This window comes from Fringilla coelebs, assembly GCF_963513975.1.
Source record: "Fringilla coelebs genome assembly, chromosome: 3".
Classification (NCBI taxonomy): domain Eukaryota; kingdom Metazoa; phylum Chordata; class Aves; order Passeriformes; family Fringillidae; genus Fringilla; species Fringilla coelebs.
Genome location: NC_140030.1, coordinates 3304249 through 3321844, shown reverse-complemented (window position 1 = coordinate 3321844; position 17596 = coordinate 3304249). Strand labels below are relative to the sequence as shown.

The 17596-nt window shown below is 49.9% G+C and overlaps 1 protein-coding gene across 1 annotated transcript; it reads right to left on the bottom strand.

Moving 5' to 3' along the window:
* Window positions 1-263: 263 nt before the first annotated feature.
* On the bottom strand, window positions 264-17384 carry LOC311151306 (serine protease 55-like; the record flags this gene model as incomplete). The annotated part of the gene is made up of 4 exons (XM_084201656.1): window positions 264-586; window positions 14542-14789; window positions 15829-16018; window positions 17282-17384. 4 exons carry the CDS (start codon window positions 17382-17384, stop codon window positions 264-266), a joined length of 864 nt encoding a protein of 287 aa, XP_084057782.1.
* Window positions 17385-17596: the final 212 nt, after the last annotated feature.

Here is a 17596-nt window from a genome sequence, read left to right as displayed (position 1 = left end):
CTGTGTTTTCCAGAGGATTATGGCCCTTCTTGCCTAAATCCTGCCTCCTTCATTTCATTTCTCTACCCCCTGCCTCCCTCCCTGTCTCATTGTGACATCTCCTGTTGGTCCCTGTGTCCGTGTCAGTGACATTGAACGGGTTGGTCTCAGAAAAAAAGAGTGAAGTGGCAGTTCTGACTTTTATTTTAAAAAACCTTCTCTCAGGGTAATTTAATTGCTATTAAAAAGATTAATAAAAGGGGACAATACCCCAAAAACACCACCTATGTTCCAGCCCTGGAACGAGCAATCCTGAGGTGTGTTCCACTGTCCACGCCCTCAGTGAAGAAAGGTTTTCCTCTTATGGCTGTTTCCTTCTCAATCCACTCCTGGTAGCTGAAAACAGGTGTTAAAATCCTGTGGTTTGGGTTTCCTCCGCTGATGATGCCAACCTGGAACCACTTCATGGTGTCCCAGTAGCTGCAGACCAGAGGTCCCCCGCGGTCCACCTGTGGCAGAAGCAGGAATGTGACAGCTGGATCCAACCTCAGGTCCCTCAGAGCAGCCTGAGAGGGAAAATCAATCTCTGTCTCAGGCTCCTGAGGATCTGGGGAGGGGAAAAAAAGGAATTTGGATTCGAAATTTCGCAGCTCAGCCCTGAGATCTGGCAGAATAAATAGACACAGGAGGCAAGAGGAGGAGATCAGTCCCAAGCTCTGGCTCACTGCACTGAGTCCCTGTCATTCCCAGCCTTTTCCACATGCTCCTGTGGCCCCAGGAGGACACCTGAGACCTGTCAGCAAGAGGCACCATCCCAGAGAGAAAAGGAACATTTGCTGTGACTGCTCCCTCCGTCCCTGTCTCCTCTGCAAAGCTGCTGCTGGAGGTGCTGGGTACCTGCCACTGTGAATTTTGGGGGCTGGCAGCCAGAAACTGGGTAGCAGATGAACAACAATCCTGACAAATCCTTCTTGAAGCCACAGGCACCTCCCTGAAAACTTTCCTGCTGCTGCAAGGACCACTGACCCAGTGTGGGCAAGGCTTCAAATGCAGGTTGCAGCCACCTCAAAAAGAGGAATGTTCTCCTGTTGGCTGCTGTAGCTGGAGCACTCAGAACACATCCAGCTCTGGAATCTCTGAACACAAACCCAGGGACAAGAGAAAGCAGCACAAAATCCACCCAAGGCAGGTGCAACACTTTTCTGAGAAAAGGCTGAGAGCTGGGGGTGCTCACCTGGAGAGGAGAAGGATCCAGGGAGAGCTCAGAGCCCCTTCCAGAGCCTAAAGGGGCTCCAGGAGAGCTGGAGAGGGACTGGGGACAAGGGATGGAGGGACAGGACACAGGGAATGGCTTCCCACTGCCAGAGGTCAGGGATGGATGGGATATTGGGAAGGAATTGTTCCCTGTGAGGGTGATGAGGCCCTGGCACAGGGTGCCAGGAGAAGCTGTGTCTGCCCCTGGATCCCTGGAAGTGTCCAAGGCCAGGATGGACGAGGCTTGGAGCAACCTGGGATGGTGGAAGGTACTAGAGGATTTTTAAGATCCTTCCAATCCAGTCTGGGATTCCAGGACATCTTCAGTGCTGTGCAGTCCCTGCTACAAAGAAATTTCCTTCCACAATGGTTTTGAATCTTTTTTCCACCTTTTCCTGACCAGCACTTGTGGTAAACAAACTCAATACAAATCCATTTCCCAAGACAGCAAACTTTACTGGGAAATGTTGTCCTTCCCTCTTTGCACACTACTTTGGGAAACATCTTTGTCATTAATGGATGAAACCCCTTCTGCCAGCAGCTACCCTGAGCTAACACACATTAATTAACGAGCAAGGAAGGGGCTGAAGTTCCCTGTGCAGCTCATCAGCACTCGCTGAAGTTTATGGCTGAATTCCCACTCCAGTAGCTGGAGGGCTCTGGTCATTAATATTCTTTTTTTTTCTTTTTTTTTTTTTTTCAGTTCAGTATTCATTCAGGAGTTTAAAATTAAGATAAATGCAGAGGAAATGTTTGTAGAATCACAGAATGTCCTGAGCTGGAAGGGACCAACAAAGACCAGAGATTTAGGCTGGAAAAGACCTTTCAGATAATTGAGTCCAAGCATAAAATCATCACTGTCAGTTGTTATTATAGCCACATCCTTGCATCGCGTGCTGCCGGACCCTCTTCAGACTCAGCATCTAAAAGAGGTCTCCCGACCCCATTTCAGCCAAGAATTCCCGTGAAAACCACAGAGGTGACTTTGGAGCCGCGCCTTGCCGGCGTCCTTGGCGGCGGCATCCCGTTGGGATGAATGAGCATCCGCGCACGATTCTATTCCCGGGGATTTCACTGCGGGTCCCCTCGGGGCAGGAATGGCCAAAGGCATTATCCTATAGGCGAGGAAGGTGCTGGGAGCCTCCCCACACCGGGATAACCAGCGGAGTCTGGAGAGCGGCGGGAGCCCGGGATGCTCCGCTCCAGCTTTTCCCAGCAGGAAAAAAAAAAAAAAAAAAAAAAAAAAAAAAAAAAAAAAAAAAGTTTTTCAGCACCGGTCGAGCTCCTGCACAGATCAGTTTCAGCTCTAATTTGGAGGCTGTTCACACCTGTAAAGGATCTTCCTTCCCAGATCAGCAGTGAATTCCTGACGCCCCGTGACTGTCCCCGCGGGAATTGTCGCATCGCGGTCAGGGATGCGACTCGACCGAGGCGACGGCAGAGCCAGAGATCCCCATTTAAACCCTGCTTCCCTCTCAAACCAGATCTGCTCTTCCCCTCTTTTCCTGTTTAACCACGTCCGTTCGGTTCCCTGCCCGATTGGTGGGAAAATGGGGATGTTTGGGGGATCGGCGATTTAAAACTTGGGCAGAGAGGGAGTTCAGGAGTGCTCTGAAGAGCCCAGGCAGCAGCTGCAAATCCATTTCCCTAATCCACGAGCCCTGGGACCCAAATCTTGATCTCTTTCCACACGGGCTGAGCTGCTCTGCTTCCACTCCTTTTTCCATGACATTTCACTTAACTTCAGCGATTTAACATGAGGTTTTTATCACAAAATGGGCCAAATCATCCTCTCCGTGTGATAATCTCACATAATTACAGCAGCAGCCCGCATGAATCAGGAGCCTGGTTTTTATAGGACTAAAGATGGAGAAAATAAACTCAGTCCCCGGGCACTTCTGGATATTCCTGTATCCACCTTAAGCCTTCAGGAATGCCGGCCCAAGGTTTTCCATCCTTGTGTAGGAAAGGGTGTGGGAGGAGCAAGTTTTTGAGTGCCAGGACAATTATCTCAGCTCTGCGATGCTTCCAGTAACGCTAATTTAATGAACGCTCAGGTTAATGACTCTGAGGATCGAAGAATTATTAAAGGCTGCTTTTCCAGGCTCCTGTATCCTGGTGCTGAAACAATCTTGGTCAGCAACACACACCAGATACCTGCTCCTGCTTTTCTCTCTAAGTGCCAAGTTTCTGGATGGGAAAAACCAAACTAAAAATAGCAGCTTTGCTTCTGTTTCATGTTTCTTGTCATCTCGAAGATGAGTGAAAAGTAAAAGCAACAAATCAGATCTGGTGCTGAATTCCTGCCTTAAGCATGTTAATCCTCCCATTAGGAGAGGTGAAAGCAATGATACATTCACTGATAAATAGCTGTGGGTTGTATAAAATCTGTCACTGCCTAACAAGGTGCTTTGTTCACTGAAGCTGACCAAAAATTTCATCTTTTTCACTATGGCCAAAACCTTTTTTTTTTTTTTTTTTTGTGAGCATCAGGAGCTTTTCTGCTGCCTTTAGTGAGCTTTGGATCAAAAGTGTAATCTCTCTTTTACATTTGTATTCGTGTCTGCAGCACAGTCATTGATCAGAACAAACATGTTCAGCCACATAAATCTTCCGAGGTGGGAGAAGCTCTGGGGGTGGGAGAACAACTCATCTGATCCTCATTAGGTGGATGCACAATCCCTGCAAGTCATTGCTGGCTTCATTTTCATGTTGGTGAGCTCGGTGCAAATTGGAGACAATCAGCAAGGGAATAACAACACTGGGAATAACAGCAGTGCCCATCAGAGCTGCCCTGGCTGCTGGAGGCAGAGGCTTTGGCAAACATCATTTGGCCAGTTGTTTCCAGCTGTCTCTGAAGTGGGTGGAAGGAGGTTGTGGCCACGTTAATGTGCAGGTATCACAAAGGCACCAGGTAATACAGGGCAGCTGGGCTCCTCTCACACAAACCCTTTGAGAACCTTCAGCTCCTCTGTCCCTCCATCCCCTGGCTGGAAAATGGGAGAAGATGACCCAAATTCACCCAGTGGGATGTCAGCAGGGCCATTAGTGGCTGCAGTGGGACAGACAGTGCAGATGCCTCTGGCCAAAGCCCTGTGGCCCAGACTCCTGTCTCTGGCTGTCATCTGCAGCAAGTGCTCAGGGGAGGAGGAGGAGGAACAGGACAAGTATTTACAGAGTTGTATTTACATCCCAGTGGTTAATGGCCTCAGAGAGATCTTCATCCAGGAAATTGCCTAATTGCTTTTTGAATCCATTTATCCCTTAGGATAAATACCCACAACATCCTGGTCAGCGACTCCCATAGTTTAATTATCTGATGGAAGAAAAAACACTTCCTTCTCTTTGTTTTAGGTCTGCTGCCTGATAAGGCCATCTGACACCCCTCCTTCATGTGCTTGGGGCAGCAGTGACACCAGGACAGCTCTTGACTGCTCTCCATGCTGCCCATGAGGCTGGAAACGTGTCAAATCCCCATCATACATCTCTCCTGCAAGTCTCAGAGTCTTGCTCTGCTATTCCCTGTGCTGCCAGGAGCTCTTCCATGTCCCTGTTCATCCTTCCTGTTCCACCTCCCTCCTTTTCTGAAATTACCACTCCTTTCTCAGATGGAATGGACGGGAATCACACACAGGGAGGCTCCCAGGAGTAGTGCCCTGGCACAACACATTTGCTTTGCCACTTATTCCTGTCCTAATAATTCCTAATGCTCTCGTTGCCCTTTTGACCTCCCCAGAGCCTCAAGCTGATGTTTTTGAAGGACTAGCCATAGTTCTTCTGACATGGTAATAGCTAAATTAGAGCCTATTATGGCCAGTGTACAGCTGGAATTGCTTCTCCGTGTATCCATTATTTTTCTTTATCAATAATGAGCTGCAGCTGCTGTTCTAACCCCCAGTCACTCAGAATAATGGGACCTGCTGCACCTCTGCACAGCCACCTTTCACTTTGACCCCTTTGAATAGCACTGTGGCATTGGCCAACTTGGTCATCTTGGCATTTGCCCTCCTGGAATGCCAAATTCCTCGCATGGATGCCAACAAAACTATCACCCTAAGTTCTTTCTCTGTTCAAATCCCCTCCGCTTCATGACAGCCCAGTTTCTCCATGAACCCTTGGTGAGGAATCTCCTTGCAAGAGTTTTGGGAATCTCAGAACATGTTAGATGGTTGAGCCACCCTCTTCGACAGGGTTGGCAATTCCTTTAAAGAATTTGAATGTGCCTGTGAGTCACACCTTCCCCTCAGAGCTGTCACTGAATGAGAAATTGCTCCTCTGAGTCATCACAGACATTTCCCACTCCCAGGGCAAGCTGGGATTTTGTGTTCAGCTGGATCCAGAGGTGTTCTGCTCCCCACCAGGCACACAAAGCCAAGCTGGACTCCCAAACAGCTTCAGTCTGAGGGAGTAAAATCAGTAAAAAACCAGAGGAAGAAAGAAGAGACGCCCAACATCATCCTCATCATCATCCCAGGGTCTTGCATTGGGAATTAATTTCTCACAGATTAAAGAATGAAGCCATCAGAGCCTGCACATGCTCATTTGTCTGCCCACACCATAAAATGATAAAGTGATGAAAGCCCTAAAAACTCATGGAAAAGTGTTCTGATTCTTGTGAGCTGCACATCAAAGGACCCTTCAGAAGAAATTTGAAGAGGCTGCAAATGCAGAAACACCTCTCCACTTCTTTGTTCTGGGGCTTCCTAGGACACCTTCCTGCTTAAAGCAATCTGTCCCTCAGGGAAAAGAAACACCTCATGGTGGTAGCAATAGTTCAGTGATGGGAAATCCATGACAAGGGTGGGGAGTGGATCACTCTCTTCAATAGGAAACAGCCTCAAATTGCACCACAGGAGGTTTACATTGAATATTAGGAAAAATTCCTTCAGTGAAAGGGTTGTCCAGCCCTGGCACAGCTGCCCAGGGCAGTGGTGGAGTCACCAACCCTGGAAATGTTCAGGAAACAGGTGGATGTGGCACCTGGGTACATGGTTTTGTTGTGGCCTTGGCATGCTGGGGGCGTGGTTGGACTCAATGATCTCAGAGGGCTTTTCCAATCTCAGTAACTCTGTGATTCTATTTTTAAGGTAAGATACAATAATAAAATATTTTTGTGCAGTGTGTAATAACTTTGGACTGAAATGTGGAAAGTTTTGACTCCTGGCCCCAGGGAACATTTGGCTGATAGGCAGATGTTCCAGCTTGCGAGGCAAGCTGGAACATCTGTATGGCAGTTGTCTTTTGTCAAGTAGGCAGTTTTCTGTATCTCTTCCACAATCATTCCTCCCTCTGGAGAGGACATCTGCTGATAACAGGCTATTGAATGTCACTGCATGGCTGATAAGAACCACAGCATCCCACTGGGAGATGTGAGCCCAGAGGGAGGAGCCAAGCATTCCTACCCGGATATAATCTGGAGATTTTGAAATACCAGTACAGCTTCTCCCCTGGATTCCCCAGAGGAACAGCTGCTCTCTTCTTCCACTGGATCTTCAGAGGAAGACTGCACCCTTCTCCAGGATCCCTGCTCCAACAGAGCCACCCCTGACACTCCAGGAGGGCTGCAGCCACAATTCCAATGGGACTGCTACCAGCACCCTGACCCACAGCATGTCAGGTTGGGTTCTGACTCTTCCAATGTTGTTTTGGTTTACTGCATTGCTTATTTTATCTTTTTATTTTCTTCCCTATTAAAGAACTGTTATTTCCTGCTCCCATATTTTTTCCCTGAGAGCCCCTTAATTTAAAATTTATAGCAATTAGGAGAGGGGGAGGGTTCACATTCTCCATTTCAGGGGAGGCTCCTGCCTTCCTTAGTAAACCTGTCTTTCCAAACCAAGATAGCAGAAGGACCTCAGAGCTCCTGTGGATGCTCCCCCATCCCTACAGACTGCAGCCAGACCATAATAATTTAGCCACCTTTGTTCAGGTGTTTTGAGCATCTTCACAGGGACTGACCACACTGTCCTGGTTTGTGCTTTTCTCCTTGAATCCACGACAACTGCCTATGAAAACACAGTTTTCATTTGCAGGATTCTCTCCTTTAGAAAATTATATTTCACAAATCTTTCTTGGCAGTTCTGGGGCCATGTTTGGACCAGCAAAAGGAGGCAAGACCTGTGAAAGGATGCCAGAGCTTTTCCAGTGACAGTGTCAGGCTCTCATTGCAGTCACTGGGGCAAAGTTTGAGGTGGGAGCAGTGGGATACCAGGGGATATCCTGGGCTATCTAATAGAGAATTGAATGTAAACAACTGTCCTGCCTTGGAGCCAAGTGCCCCTCTGCAAGCTAAACCCCTTCAGCTGGATTTCAGTTCATAGGGAGCAATAAACACACACAAAGGGCTTGATGTCATTTTAACACAGATGCTTAAATCAACCTCAGTGACTCCCATCACCAGGGGATGGTTTTTGCTCCCTCTTGATGGAAAGATGGTTCTGTAGATACTGATGGTTATAAAACAGACATTTGTGAAATGGCTGGGAAACCCCAACCAGGTCTGCACAAAAACTGCTGCTTTTGCTCCAGCTCTGTGGGCTGAGAGCTTTGAGCATCCCAGAGGCTGTGAAGGGCATTTTCAGAGATGGGACAAGGGGGAATGGCTTTAACCAGAAAGAAAGCAGGGTTAGATGGGATATTGGGAAGGAATTGTTCCCTGTGAGGGTGGGGAGGCCCTGGCACAGGGTGCCCAGGGAAGCTGTGGCTGCCCCTGCATCCCTGGAAACATCCAAGGCCAGGCTGGACAGGGCTTGGATCAACCTGGGCTGGTGGGAGGTTGGAACCAGATGATTTTTAAGGGCCCTTTAAACCCCAACCACTGTGTGATTTATGGCTGAAATCCCCCCTCCTGCAGGCTGTAGGAAGGGGTGGATACCTGCAGCCCAGGACTCACCTGAGCTGGAACCACCCCACTGCTCCTGGGGGTCACACAGCAATTCCTTCCCCTGGAATCAGAGCAGGGCCTGGCCCCCCTTCATGTGCTGCTGAACTGTAGGTGACCTGTGACTCCAGCTGAACATACTTTGTCCTAATCACCACATCAGAGCTCCCCCCACAGCCCCTCTGAACTATAATTGGGCCATTTACTGAATTTTGCCTGGGCAGGGAAGGCACTGAAGGAGGCATTTGCTTTGTGAGCCCCTTATACTCTAATTATTGTTCAAGTTACCATTGCATCAGAGCCTAACAAAAGATGCTTAAGAAGGCAAGGAATGAGACATCAATTGTGGTTCATGGGGTCATGGAAGAAATGTAGCACACAGAAAAATAATACATAGGCCATCTCCAGTGTCTGTTCTTTAGCACTTGTACCCCCTGAACATCCATTAATGTTAATGTTTATGACTAAATAGAACTATAAGTCAATTACAGCTCCTGGTAGTGTTAATTCCCAGCCAATCCATATATTTGTCTGCAGAACTGCCAGGGAATTGGGATAGAATAGATTTTTCTTTTTAAGGGAATGGATTATTTTTTTTTTAGGTACAAATACTTGGGAGCTCTGCTATTCAATCTCCTTGAGTTATTAGAGGAACATGGTCAGTTATCCACAAATTAGGCTGGTCTGGTATGAGGGCAGCTGGTGAAATGTCTGAGGCTTTTTATTCTTGGCTTTTCTATTCATGGCGTGGCCTCAAGCTGCACCAGGGGAGGTTCAGGTTGGACATCAGGAGGAATTTCTTCCACTATCCCAGGCTGCTCCAGGCCCTGTCCACCCTGGCCTTGGACACTTCCAGGGATGGGGCAGCCAAAGCTTCACCTGTGCCAGGGCCTCACCACCCTCACAGGGAAGAATTCCTTCCTTATATCCCATCTAATTATCTCTTCTTCTGGATTAAAACCATTCTTCTTTGTCCTGTCACTGTCTCCCCATGTGAAAAGTTGTTCCCTCCATCACAGTTCACAGATTTGGATCCTGATGTGGATCATGTGGATTACAACCTCTAGTCCAGCAGCTTTCTTGCCTTAGCCTGGCTCTGGACATGAAAGCATGGATCCTGACCCTCACCAAATCCCAGGAAAGGCTAATATCAGGCTTTTATCTCCTCTGTGTCCGGACTTCCTTGGGCTGCAGCTACTGGAGCAAACTCAGCATCTCCAGGGTCTGTTCCTTGACCAGGAATCTCTGCCTTGCCCAAGCTTCTAATCCTCCCTGCCTCTCCCCAGGGACTCGTGGGTGGCTCCTGGAGCCTGGCAGTCCCCCAGGACACAGCTGGATGGAGCAGACCAATGCCATGCCCAGGGCTGCTCTGTCTCCATGGCAGAGATGAGGCTGTGAAGGATTTGGGCATTTTGAAATCTGGCCTCACTCTCAAACCCTGCAATCCTTACAGGCAATCCTTACACTGCCCACAGTGCATATGGATTGTCCAGTTTTATCTGTCCCTCACTCCAAGAGGGACCCTGAGGGGCTGGAGCGTGTCCAGGGAAGGGAATGGAGCTGGGAAAGGGGCTGGAGCACCAGGAGGGGCTGAGGGAGCTGGGGAAGGGGCTCAGCCTGGAGAAAAGGAGGCTCAGGGGGGACCTTGTGGCTCTGCACAACTCCTGACAGGAGGGGACACCCAGGGGGGTCAGGCTCTGCTCCAAGACAAGGTAAAGGAAACCAGCTTCAAGCTGTGCCAGGGGAGGTTTACATTGGATATTGGAAAAAATTTCTTCCCTGCAAGGGTGGTCAGGATTGGAGGGGCTGCCCAGGGAGGTTTGGAGTCCCCAACCCTGGAGGTGTCCAAGGAAGGGCTGGATGTGGCACTCGGTGCTCTGGGCTGGGGACAAGGTGGGGATTGGTCACAGGATGGACTCAGTGATCTTGGAGGGCTTTTCCAGCCTAAAGAATTCTGGGATTCTGCCCAGTGGTTCCTGCTGCAGAAGAAGCATCAGGTTCAGCCTTGTCCTGTCCCAGGCCATGACCAGGACAAGCCACCAGGCTGCTGACCCAGCCTAGTGAGGTCAAAATGTGTCCCCCATGGCTTTAATTGGGACTTCTCAGAAATCCAGGAAACCATCCAGCAGCAAAACACTTCCTCTCCAGCAAATCAGCAAAATCTGGTGGCAAGTCCTATCATTGTTTCATCTCTGAAAAGTACAGCTTCTATCCTCAGCTCTGGTGTTATCCTGTTCCCTTTATTCCAGTTTACAAAGCATTCCTGCCTGGTCAAGATCCCACTAAAATCAGAGAGATGCTGAATTCTGAGTTTTATCATCCATGCAAAGGGCATGTGCTTCCACTGCTTGGAAATCTCACATTCCTACTTCATTCCTTAGACAACTCTGACATTATTGTGGATCTAAATAGCTTCTTCTTCAGCTTTCTGAGTCCATGAGATTCATTTTGCTGGGAACAAGTGCTCCTGCTATTTCACCAGCATCATTCACCCACAGAACTTCAGGCTAGGCTGGGCTGGGCAGTGCACCCTTTAATCATGTTAATGTTATCCTATGGCAGGTTTCTTTTTAAGATTTTTTTGATTTAATTTAATGGAGGTGAAAGTCACTCCTTGGATGGTTTCAGAGGCAGATGCTCTCTGGCTAATCACAAAATCATTTTGCAAAGCAAACTTTCCCTCAGTGTCCTGGTGCCCCTGCCTTTCCCTAAAGGTCAGAAGATCTTTCTCTGTCCTGGGTGCTGATTTAGTCCCTCCCATGAGTAATTCCTACAGGATGGAGCTGTCCATCCATGTGTCTCCCCATCCAGACCCCTCCAAACCCATGGACATGTATAAAATACACCTGGATGGGGCTTGGAGAAACCTGGGATAGTGGAAGGTGTCCCTGCCCGTGGCAGAGGGTTGGAACTGGGTGAGATTAAAGCCCTGTCCTACCCAAACCCCTCTGTGATTCCTAGAAAAACCCTTTCCAAGTGGAGGAGGGAAATCTCAGTCTGGAACCAGAGGCTGCAGGGGAGCCCAGTCCTTGTCAGTCTCTCAGGGGAGGGGTTGGAATTTGGAAGCTATGAAAGATAAGGTGAATTTTTGCCTTCCAGACTTCATTTGACACCAGGACAGCGATCCTGGGGGTGGAATGTGTTGTGAGGGCACAAGTTGCGAGTGAGTTTTGCCTCATTTGGGTGTTTGTGTCAGCTCCCTGATATCAAATACTGCTCAGACTGTAATTTAGCTTGAAAAGTCCCTCATTCTCTGTCACCAACACGCTGCCACAAGATGTGACTCATTCTGGCACCCGCAGACCAACCAAGCACATTGGGGTCAGAGCCAAGGCCTCACCTGAGAAATGGTTCGAATATTTAAATTAAACACCCCTAGATTAAACTTCCCTCCCAATTCTTTTGCCTTGGAGCTCCTGGACAACCATTCCTGTCTCCTTTCAGGGTGTAACCTGGCTGTGAAACAGACCAGGATGGTCCCTTTACCTGGCAGCCTCCTCCTCCTCCTCCTCTTCCTCCTCCTCCTCCTTCTCCTTGCTCTGTCTCAGCACACATCATGCCTTCCACGAGGTGTGGGATGTGCTTCAGGCATTTCTCCCTGCTGATCAGCTTCATCCTGGTTTTCTGCAGCACAGGGGATGCTGCAGCAAATGAAAAGAGAAAGATCAACAAAGGTACTGGAGATTTCCCTTGGGAAGAATCTCAGCTGGTTTTCTAAAGCAGCTCAGGGCAGTGGGGGTCTCTGGGCAGAACTGTAGGGTTTTGGGGTCACAAGGGCATCCAGGGGATCCCCAAGTGTTGGCAATGATGAGTTTGTGCTCCTGAGTTTATCAAAGAATCCCAGACTGGTTTGGGAGGAAAGGAGCTTAAAGATGATCCAGTGCCACCCCTGCCATGGGCAGGGACACTTTCCACTACCCCAGGGTGCTCCAAGCCCTGTCCAACCTGGCTTTGGACACTGTCAGGGATGCCAGATACTGGGAAGCCCCCAAAGGGATGGATTTTCCTGCTGGTGGTCTCTGTGATCACCTGAGATGAGCTGCCCTGCACACCTGTGGTTTCTCACTCATGATTTTTTGGGAACTCAGCCTAAAGGGCTTTCTGTGGGATCCTGTGCAAGCCCCTGCAGATCAAAGTCCACTGAGCTTTCCCCAGAATTCTAATCTTAAGAATTATAGAATCATGGAATAATTTACATTGGAAACAGCCTTTGAGATTATCCAGTCCAACCGTTCCCCCAGCACTGCCAAGGCCACCTCTGCCCCGTGTCCCCAAATGCCACATCCACGGGGCTTTTATATTTCTCCAGGGGTGGGGGCTCCCCCACTGCCCAGGGCAGCTGTTCCAATGCCCAACAACTCTTCCAGGGAAGAATTTTTTTCCTAATATCCAATCCAAACATTGTTCTCCCCAGGGAGGTCTCGCCCAGGGGACCAGCTGTATCTTCACAAAGTGACACAAAGGAAATATCTGCTGGGAAATATTCTTCCCTTGGATTGGGGATGCAGAAATCACAGCTGGCACCTGCAAGTGACAAAAAGACTGAAAAGTGTGCTGGGCCATTTGGAAACCCCAATTATTTCACCCACGTATCTCTCTAAAGTGAACCTGAGTCTAAAGGACAAAACTGAGACCTTCAGATGGTTTGAAACTCTCTCCTTGTTTCATATTTCACTGTGCTAAATCCTCCCAGAACCTTCAGGAAACTGACACTCAATGACAAGATCTAAAAGATGGAAAGTTGTCACATCCCTTTTCCAGCTAAGGTGAAAGTGCCCAAAGATGAAAATGCTTTGGTGAAGGAATCTCCAGGAGGGTGAAGCCCTCTGCTCTGGAGAGAAGCTGGGGGTGTTCACCTGGAGAAGAGAAAGCTCTGGAAAGACTTTAGAGCCCTTTCCAGAGCCTAAAGGAGGTCCAGGAGAGCTGGGAAAGGTTTTGGGACATGGGATGGAAGGACAGGACACAGGGAATGGCTTCCCACTGGCAGAGGGCAGGGATGGATGGGATATTGGGAAGGAATTGCTGGCTGTGAGGGTGGGGAGGCCCTGGCACAGGGTGCCTAGAGAAGCTGTGGCTGCCCTTGCATCCCTGGAAGTGTCCAAGGTCAGGCTGGACGGGCTTGGAGCAGCCTGGGATAGTGGAAGGTGTCCCTGCCCATGGCAGGGGTGGAATGGGATGAGTTTTAAGGTCCCTCCAACCCAAACCATTCCCTGATCCTTTACCTTCTGGCTTTGCCCCTTTCACACCCTCACACCCCCACACTGAGCTGCTGCTGGATTTCTTTGAAGCCTCTATCAGACAGAGGGTGGGGGGTGCCAGGGCTGAGCACACTGACCCCAATTTTTGGAAGCGGAATCTGTGCCAGCTGAGCCCATACAGCAGCACAGGGGCCATCCCCAGAGCTGCTCCATGGATTTTGCACAGAGGAGCTCAAAGGAAATCCTCCAGAGGGACTCTGCAGCAGCCCCTCCGTTCTAGGAACATGTTACCTTGGTGAAGTGGGAGAGTTCACAACTGTGAGAGTGTTGAGGGAGGAAAATGAAGCCTGAGAAGGCAAATGCAGTGTTTCATGGAAAAAAAAAAACAAACCAGCAATTGGAGCAGAATAGGGATTCAATGGGATGTTCACTTACTGCATCCTGGGAAGGACCACTCAAGCTCCAAGGCACCCCCTGCCCTCCCAGTCCTGATTAATTCTTTCCAATAATGAAATGGCTCATTGGCTCATTAGTGACTTTTGTTCAGGACAGACATTTTGGGTCACAATCAGTACTGGAACTGCTTTCATTAGGGCTTAAACGAGATCAATTAGCAACAGCAATCTGCAGTTCTAAATGAGCGAAGGAAGGAGTGGCCAGAACCAATGAGTCAATCCAGCTCATAGAGGCATTAAGCCAAAAACAGCCCCAGACCTTCATTTCCTTTAGTCCAGACCATTTTAGACCCAGCCTAACTGGGTGATTCACAGAATATCCCAAGCTGAAGTTACCCACAAGGATCCCACAAAATGACAAATGTTCAAGACCTGTCTGGATGGGGCTCTGAGCAACCTGGGATAGTGGAAGGTGTCCCTGCCCCTGCCAGGGGGTTGGAATAAGATGAGCTTTAAGGTCCCTTCCAGCCCTAATAATTCCATGGTTCTGTGCTAATTTACCCACCAGGGTGGAGCTTGTCTCAATCTGGCTGCCAAAACGAGGTCCAAAGTTTGGATGTGGTGCCAAAATAGGCCCCAGATTTTGCTCTGGGGGTCTGTTGGTGTCTGGTTCTTGCCCTGAACAGAGAACTGGTGGATGTGGAGAGGCTGGAGGGGTCTGGATGTATCAACCAGGAAGGTGGGGAGTGGAACTTTGTCTGGGAAACCCCTAATAGGAGAGGACAGCCACAAAACCCACCTTCCATCAGCAAAAGCATCTCCCCCAGCACCTCACCTGCACTTGTGCTCTCCCAGCCAGCAGCCCAGCAGTGCTGCCACGTGTCCCTGTCACACATGAAGGGCAGGCAGACGGGAACCTTCTCTGTGCTGAACTCGATGGGGCTGCTGAGCAGGATCAGGGCAATGTCATTTTGCAGGCTGGTTCTGTTGAACTCCTCGTGCAGGATCAGGCTGTCTGGGCTGCACTCTTCCAGAGGGAGGCTGAGGTTAACTCCCCCCACCACCACCGTCAGATCTGGTGGCCTTAAAAGCAGAACAGGGCATGGTAAACATGAAGGATTTGGGTCGTGAAGGTTGGTGCCTCGTCCCCAGAGCAGGGCATGATGGTGGCTCAGGCAGTTCAGCTGGAAATATCCAAGGAATTTACCCTCACTCCTAGGAAAGGATGATTTCCAGGGCAGAGGGGTGCAGAGGTAGAACGTGAATGCAGGTTATGAATAACCCAGTCACTGCCAAACAGATGGAATGGTCTGGATCTTTTGGATCTCTGTGCCCTGGGCTGGCTGCTCAGACCCTGCTGCCCCCAGCCAGCTGCTGCAGGCTGTGCTGCCACAGGTCATTTGTCACTGAGCAGTCTTGGCTTTTGGACCTGCCACATGTTGGAGGGGACTCACAGAGGGCTGGACTCTGCCCCTGGACACTGCACGGAGTTGATTTATCCAGAACTTGGTTAAAAGTGGTTTAAATTCAGAGTCTCCATGAGGTAAAGGTGTTTGCTGTGTGAAAGCAAAGGTAATTTGGGGGATACAACAAGCTAGAATGGAATACATCACCTTTTACAAGGTGTTGGAACAGGTGTGGATGCACAAGAAATGCTTGGGGCCATCAGAATAGCATCAGGGGCGTTTTTCCAAGGCTGCTCAGGCCATCCCTCAAAGTATTGAGGGATGAACCCAAAGTATTCTTTGAGGCCACCCCTCAAAGTATTCCCCTTCTGCTTGAACCCAACCACATCTCCAGAAGTCAAAGCTCTGGGAACACCAGGAAATTAATTAACCCTAGAAAATCAAAAAGTCCAAAGGCATTGGAAATGGTTATGCAGATTTCTGCACATTTCTGTGTTCAAATGTGGGCCTGTCTCCCCCAGAGGAGACAACCCCTGTATTCAGGGCTCAGTGACACAAATGGTGGCACAGGAGGGGATGCACACCCTGCACCCACCAGGAGGAATGTCACCCACACAAATGGTGGGACAGGAGGGGATGCACACCCTGCACCCACCAGGAGGAATGTCATCCCCCCCTCCATGCCTGGGCTGCCCTCCCACCCCTGGAGCACTCACAGCTCATCTGCAAAGCAGTGGGCTGCAGTTAAAATCCACAGTGCACTGATGATGGTGCCTCCACAGATGTGCTTCCCGTGGCTCTGGATGCTCACGTGCCACGGGAATTCCCCAGGTGTGACGTCTGTCCCTGTCCCAATCCTCTTGCCAGTGCTCTGGAAGGACTCGTAGGATGGTCGGAGGCCACAGCCTGGGTACAAAAAGGGACATTTTGGACACATTCAGCAGTGTCACAGCCTGTGCTGGACAGGAGCAGGACATCCCTGAGCACTGAAACAGAAATATCCAAGGAATCAGAGAAACAGGGAATCACAGAATTGTTGGGGTTGGAAGGGATTTAAAATTAATTTTTCCAACTCCATTCCAACTCAAACTTTCACCAGACCAGGTTGCTCCAAGCCATGTCCAACCTGGCTCTGGATAAATCCAGGGATCGAGGGGAAGCCACAGCTGCTCGGGCACCCTGTGCCAGGGCCTCACCACCCTCACAGCCCAATATTCCATCCCAAAATCCCACCCATCCCTGTCCTCTGGCAGTGGGAAGCCATTCCCTGTGTCCTGTCCCTCCATCCCTTGTCCCCAGTCCCTCTCCAGCTCTCCTGGAGCCCCTTTAGACTCCGGAAGGGGCTCTGAGCTCTCCCTGGATCCTTCTCTTCCCCATGTGAGCACCCCCAGCTCTCCCAGCCTGGCTCCAGAGCAGAGGGGCTCCAGCCCTTGGAGCAGCCCTGTGGTCTCTCTGGACTCTCTCCAGCAGCTCCACATCCTTCTGCTGTTGGCCCCAGGGCTGGAGGCAGCTCTGCAGGTGGAGTCTCAGCAGAGTAAAGGGTGAGAATGCCCTCCCTGGATCTCTTATTTGATCCCTCCCAAAGTGACATCCCTGTCACCTCCCCAAACACAAACTCTGCCAACACTGCCCAGGAACTTGGGGTGGGAGGGACCACTGACCATGTCCCACAGGCAGGTGGGATAAAATCCTTGTTTAGGGGGTGGAAGGTGCATCAGGCTGCAGCACAGGCCCCACCTTTATTCCCCCAACAGAAGGAATGAGCCCAGACCCGTTTCACTTACCCACATGTAAATATTCTGCAGCTCTTCTGTGCTGAGAGTGCTGAGAAACAAAACCTGCCTGGACACTGCCAGTCAGAGAAGCTAAACAGGAGAGGGTGAGGAGCAGCATCTCAATCCAGCCTGGGCCAACACTCCCCCAGAGCTCTGGGAGCAGTGGTGCCTCTGCAGATGCCTCGGGACATGGCCCGCATTCCATGTCAACACAACCCGGGTGACATCACAGCACCCGCTCCTTCCTGCGGGCGCAGCCCTTGGGTGCTCCTTCCCAGGGCAAAAGGGGCACTGAGGGAAAGCTCAGGGATTTCCAAAAGGTTTGTGGTTCCCTCTGGCTCTCACAGGGACAGGGCAAAGTGGAATTCCTGTTTGTATCCCGGGCTAACCTCACAGGATGTGGCGATGGAGGATTTCATGAGCTGGGTGCTGTAGCCCTTGCTGGATCTTGAACCATCTTTGAAGACCTCAGGAGCTGTATCAGCTTTCATCTTCATCTCCAAAGCCTCTCATCACAATCATTTTCTCATTTCCTGGTAATTTTCTCTCCAGTTAGACCGTGCCTGGTGTATTGACTTGAATGTACTTAAACAAGAGAGTTGCTCCATCCCTGAAAATGTTCCAGGCCAGGTTGGACAGGGCTTGGAGCAACCTGGGATAATGGAAGGTGTCCCTGCCCATGGCAGGAGGTGGGACTGGATGAGCTTTA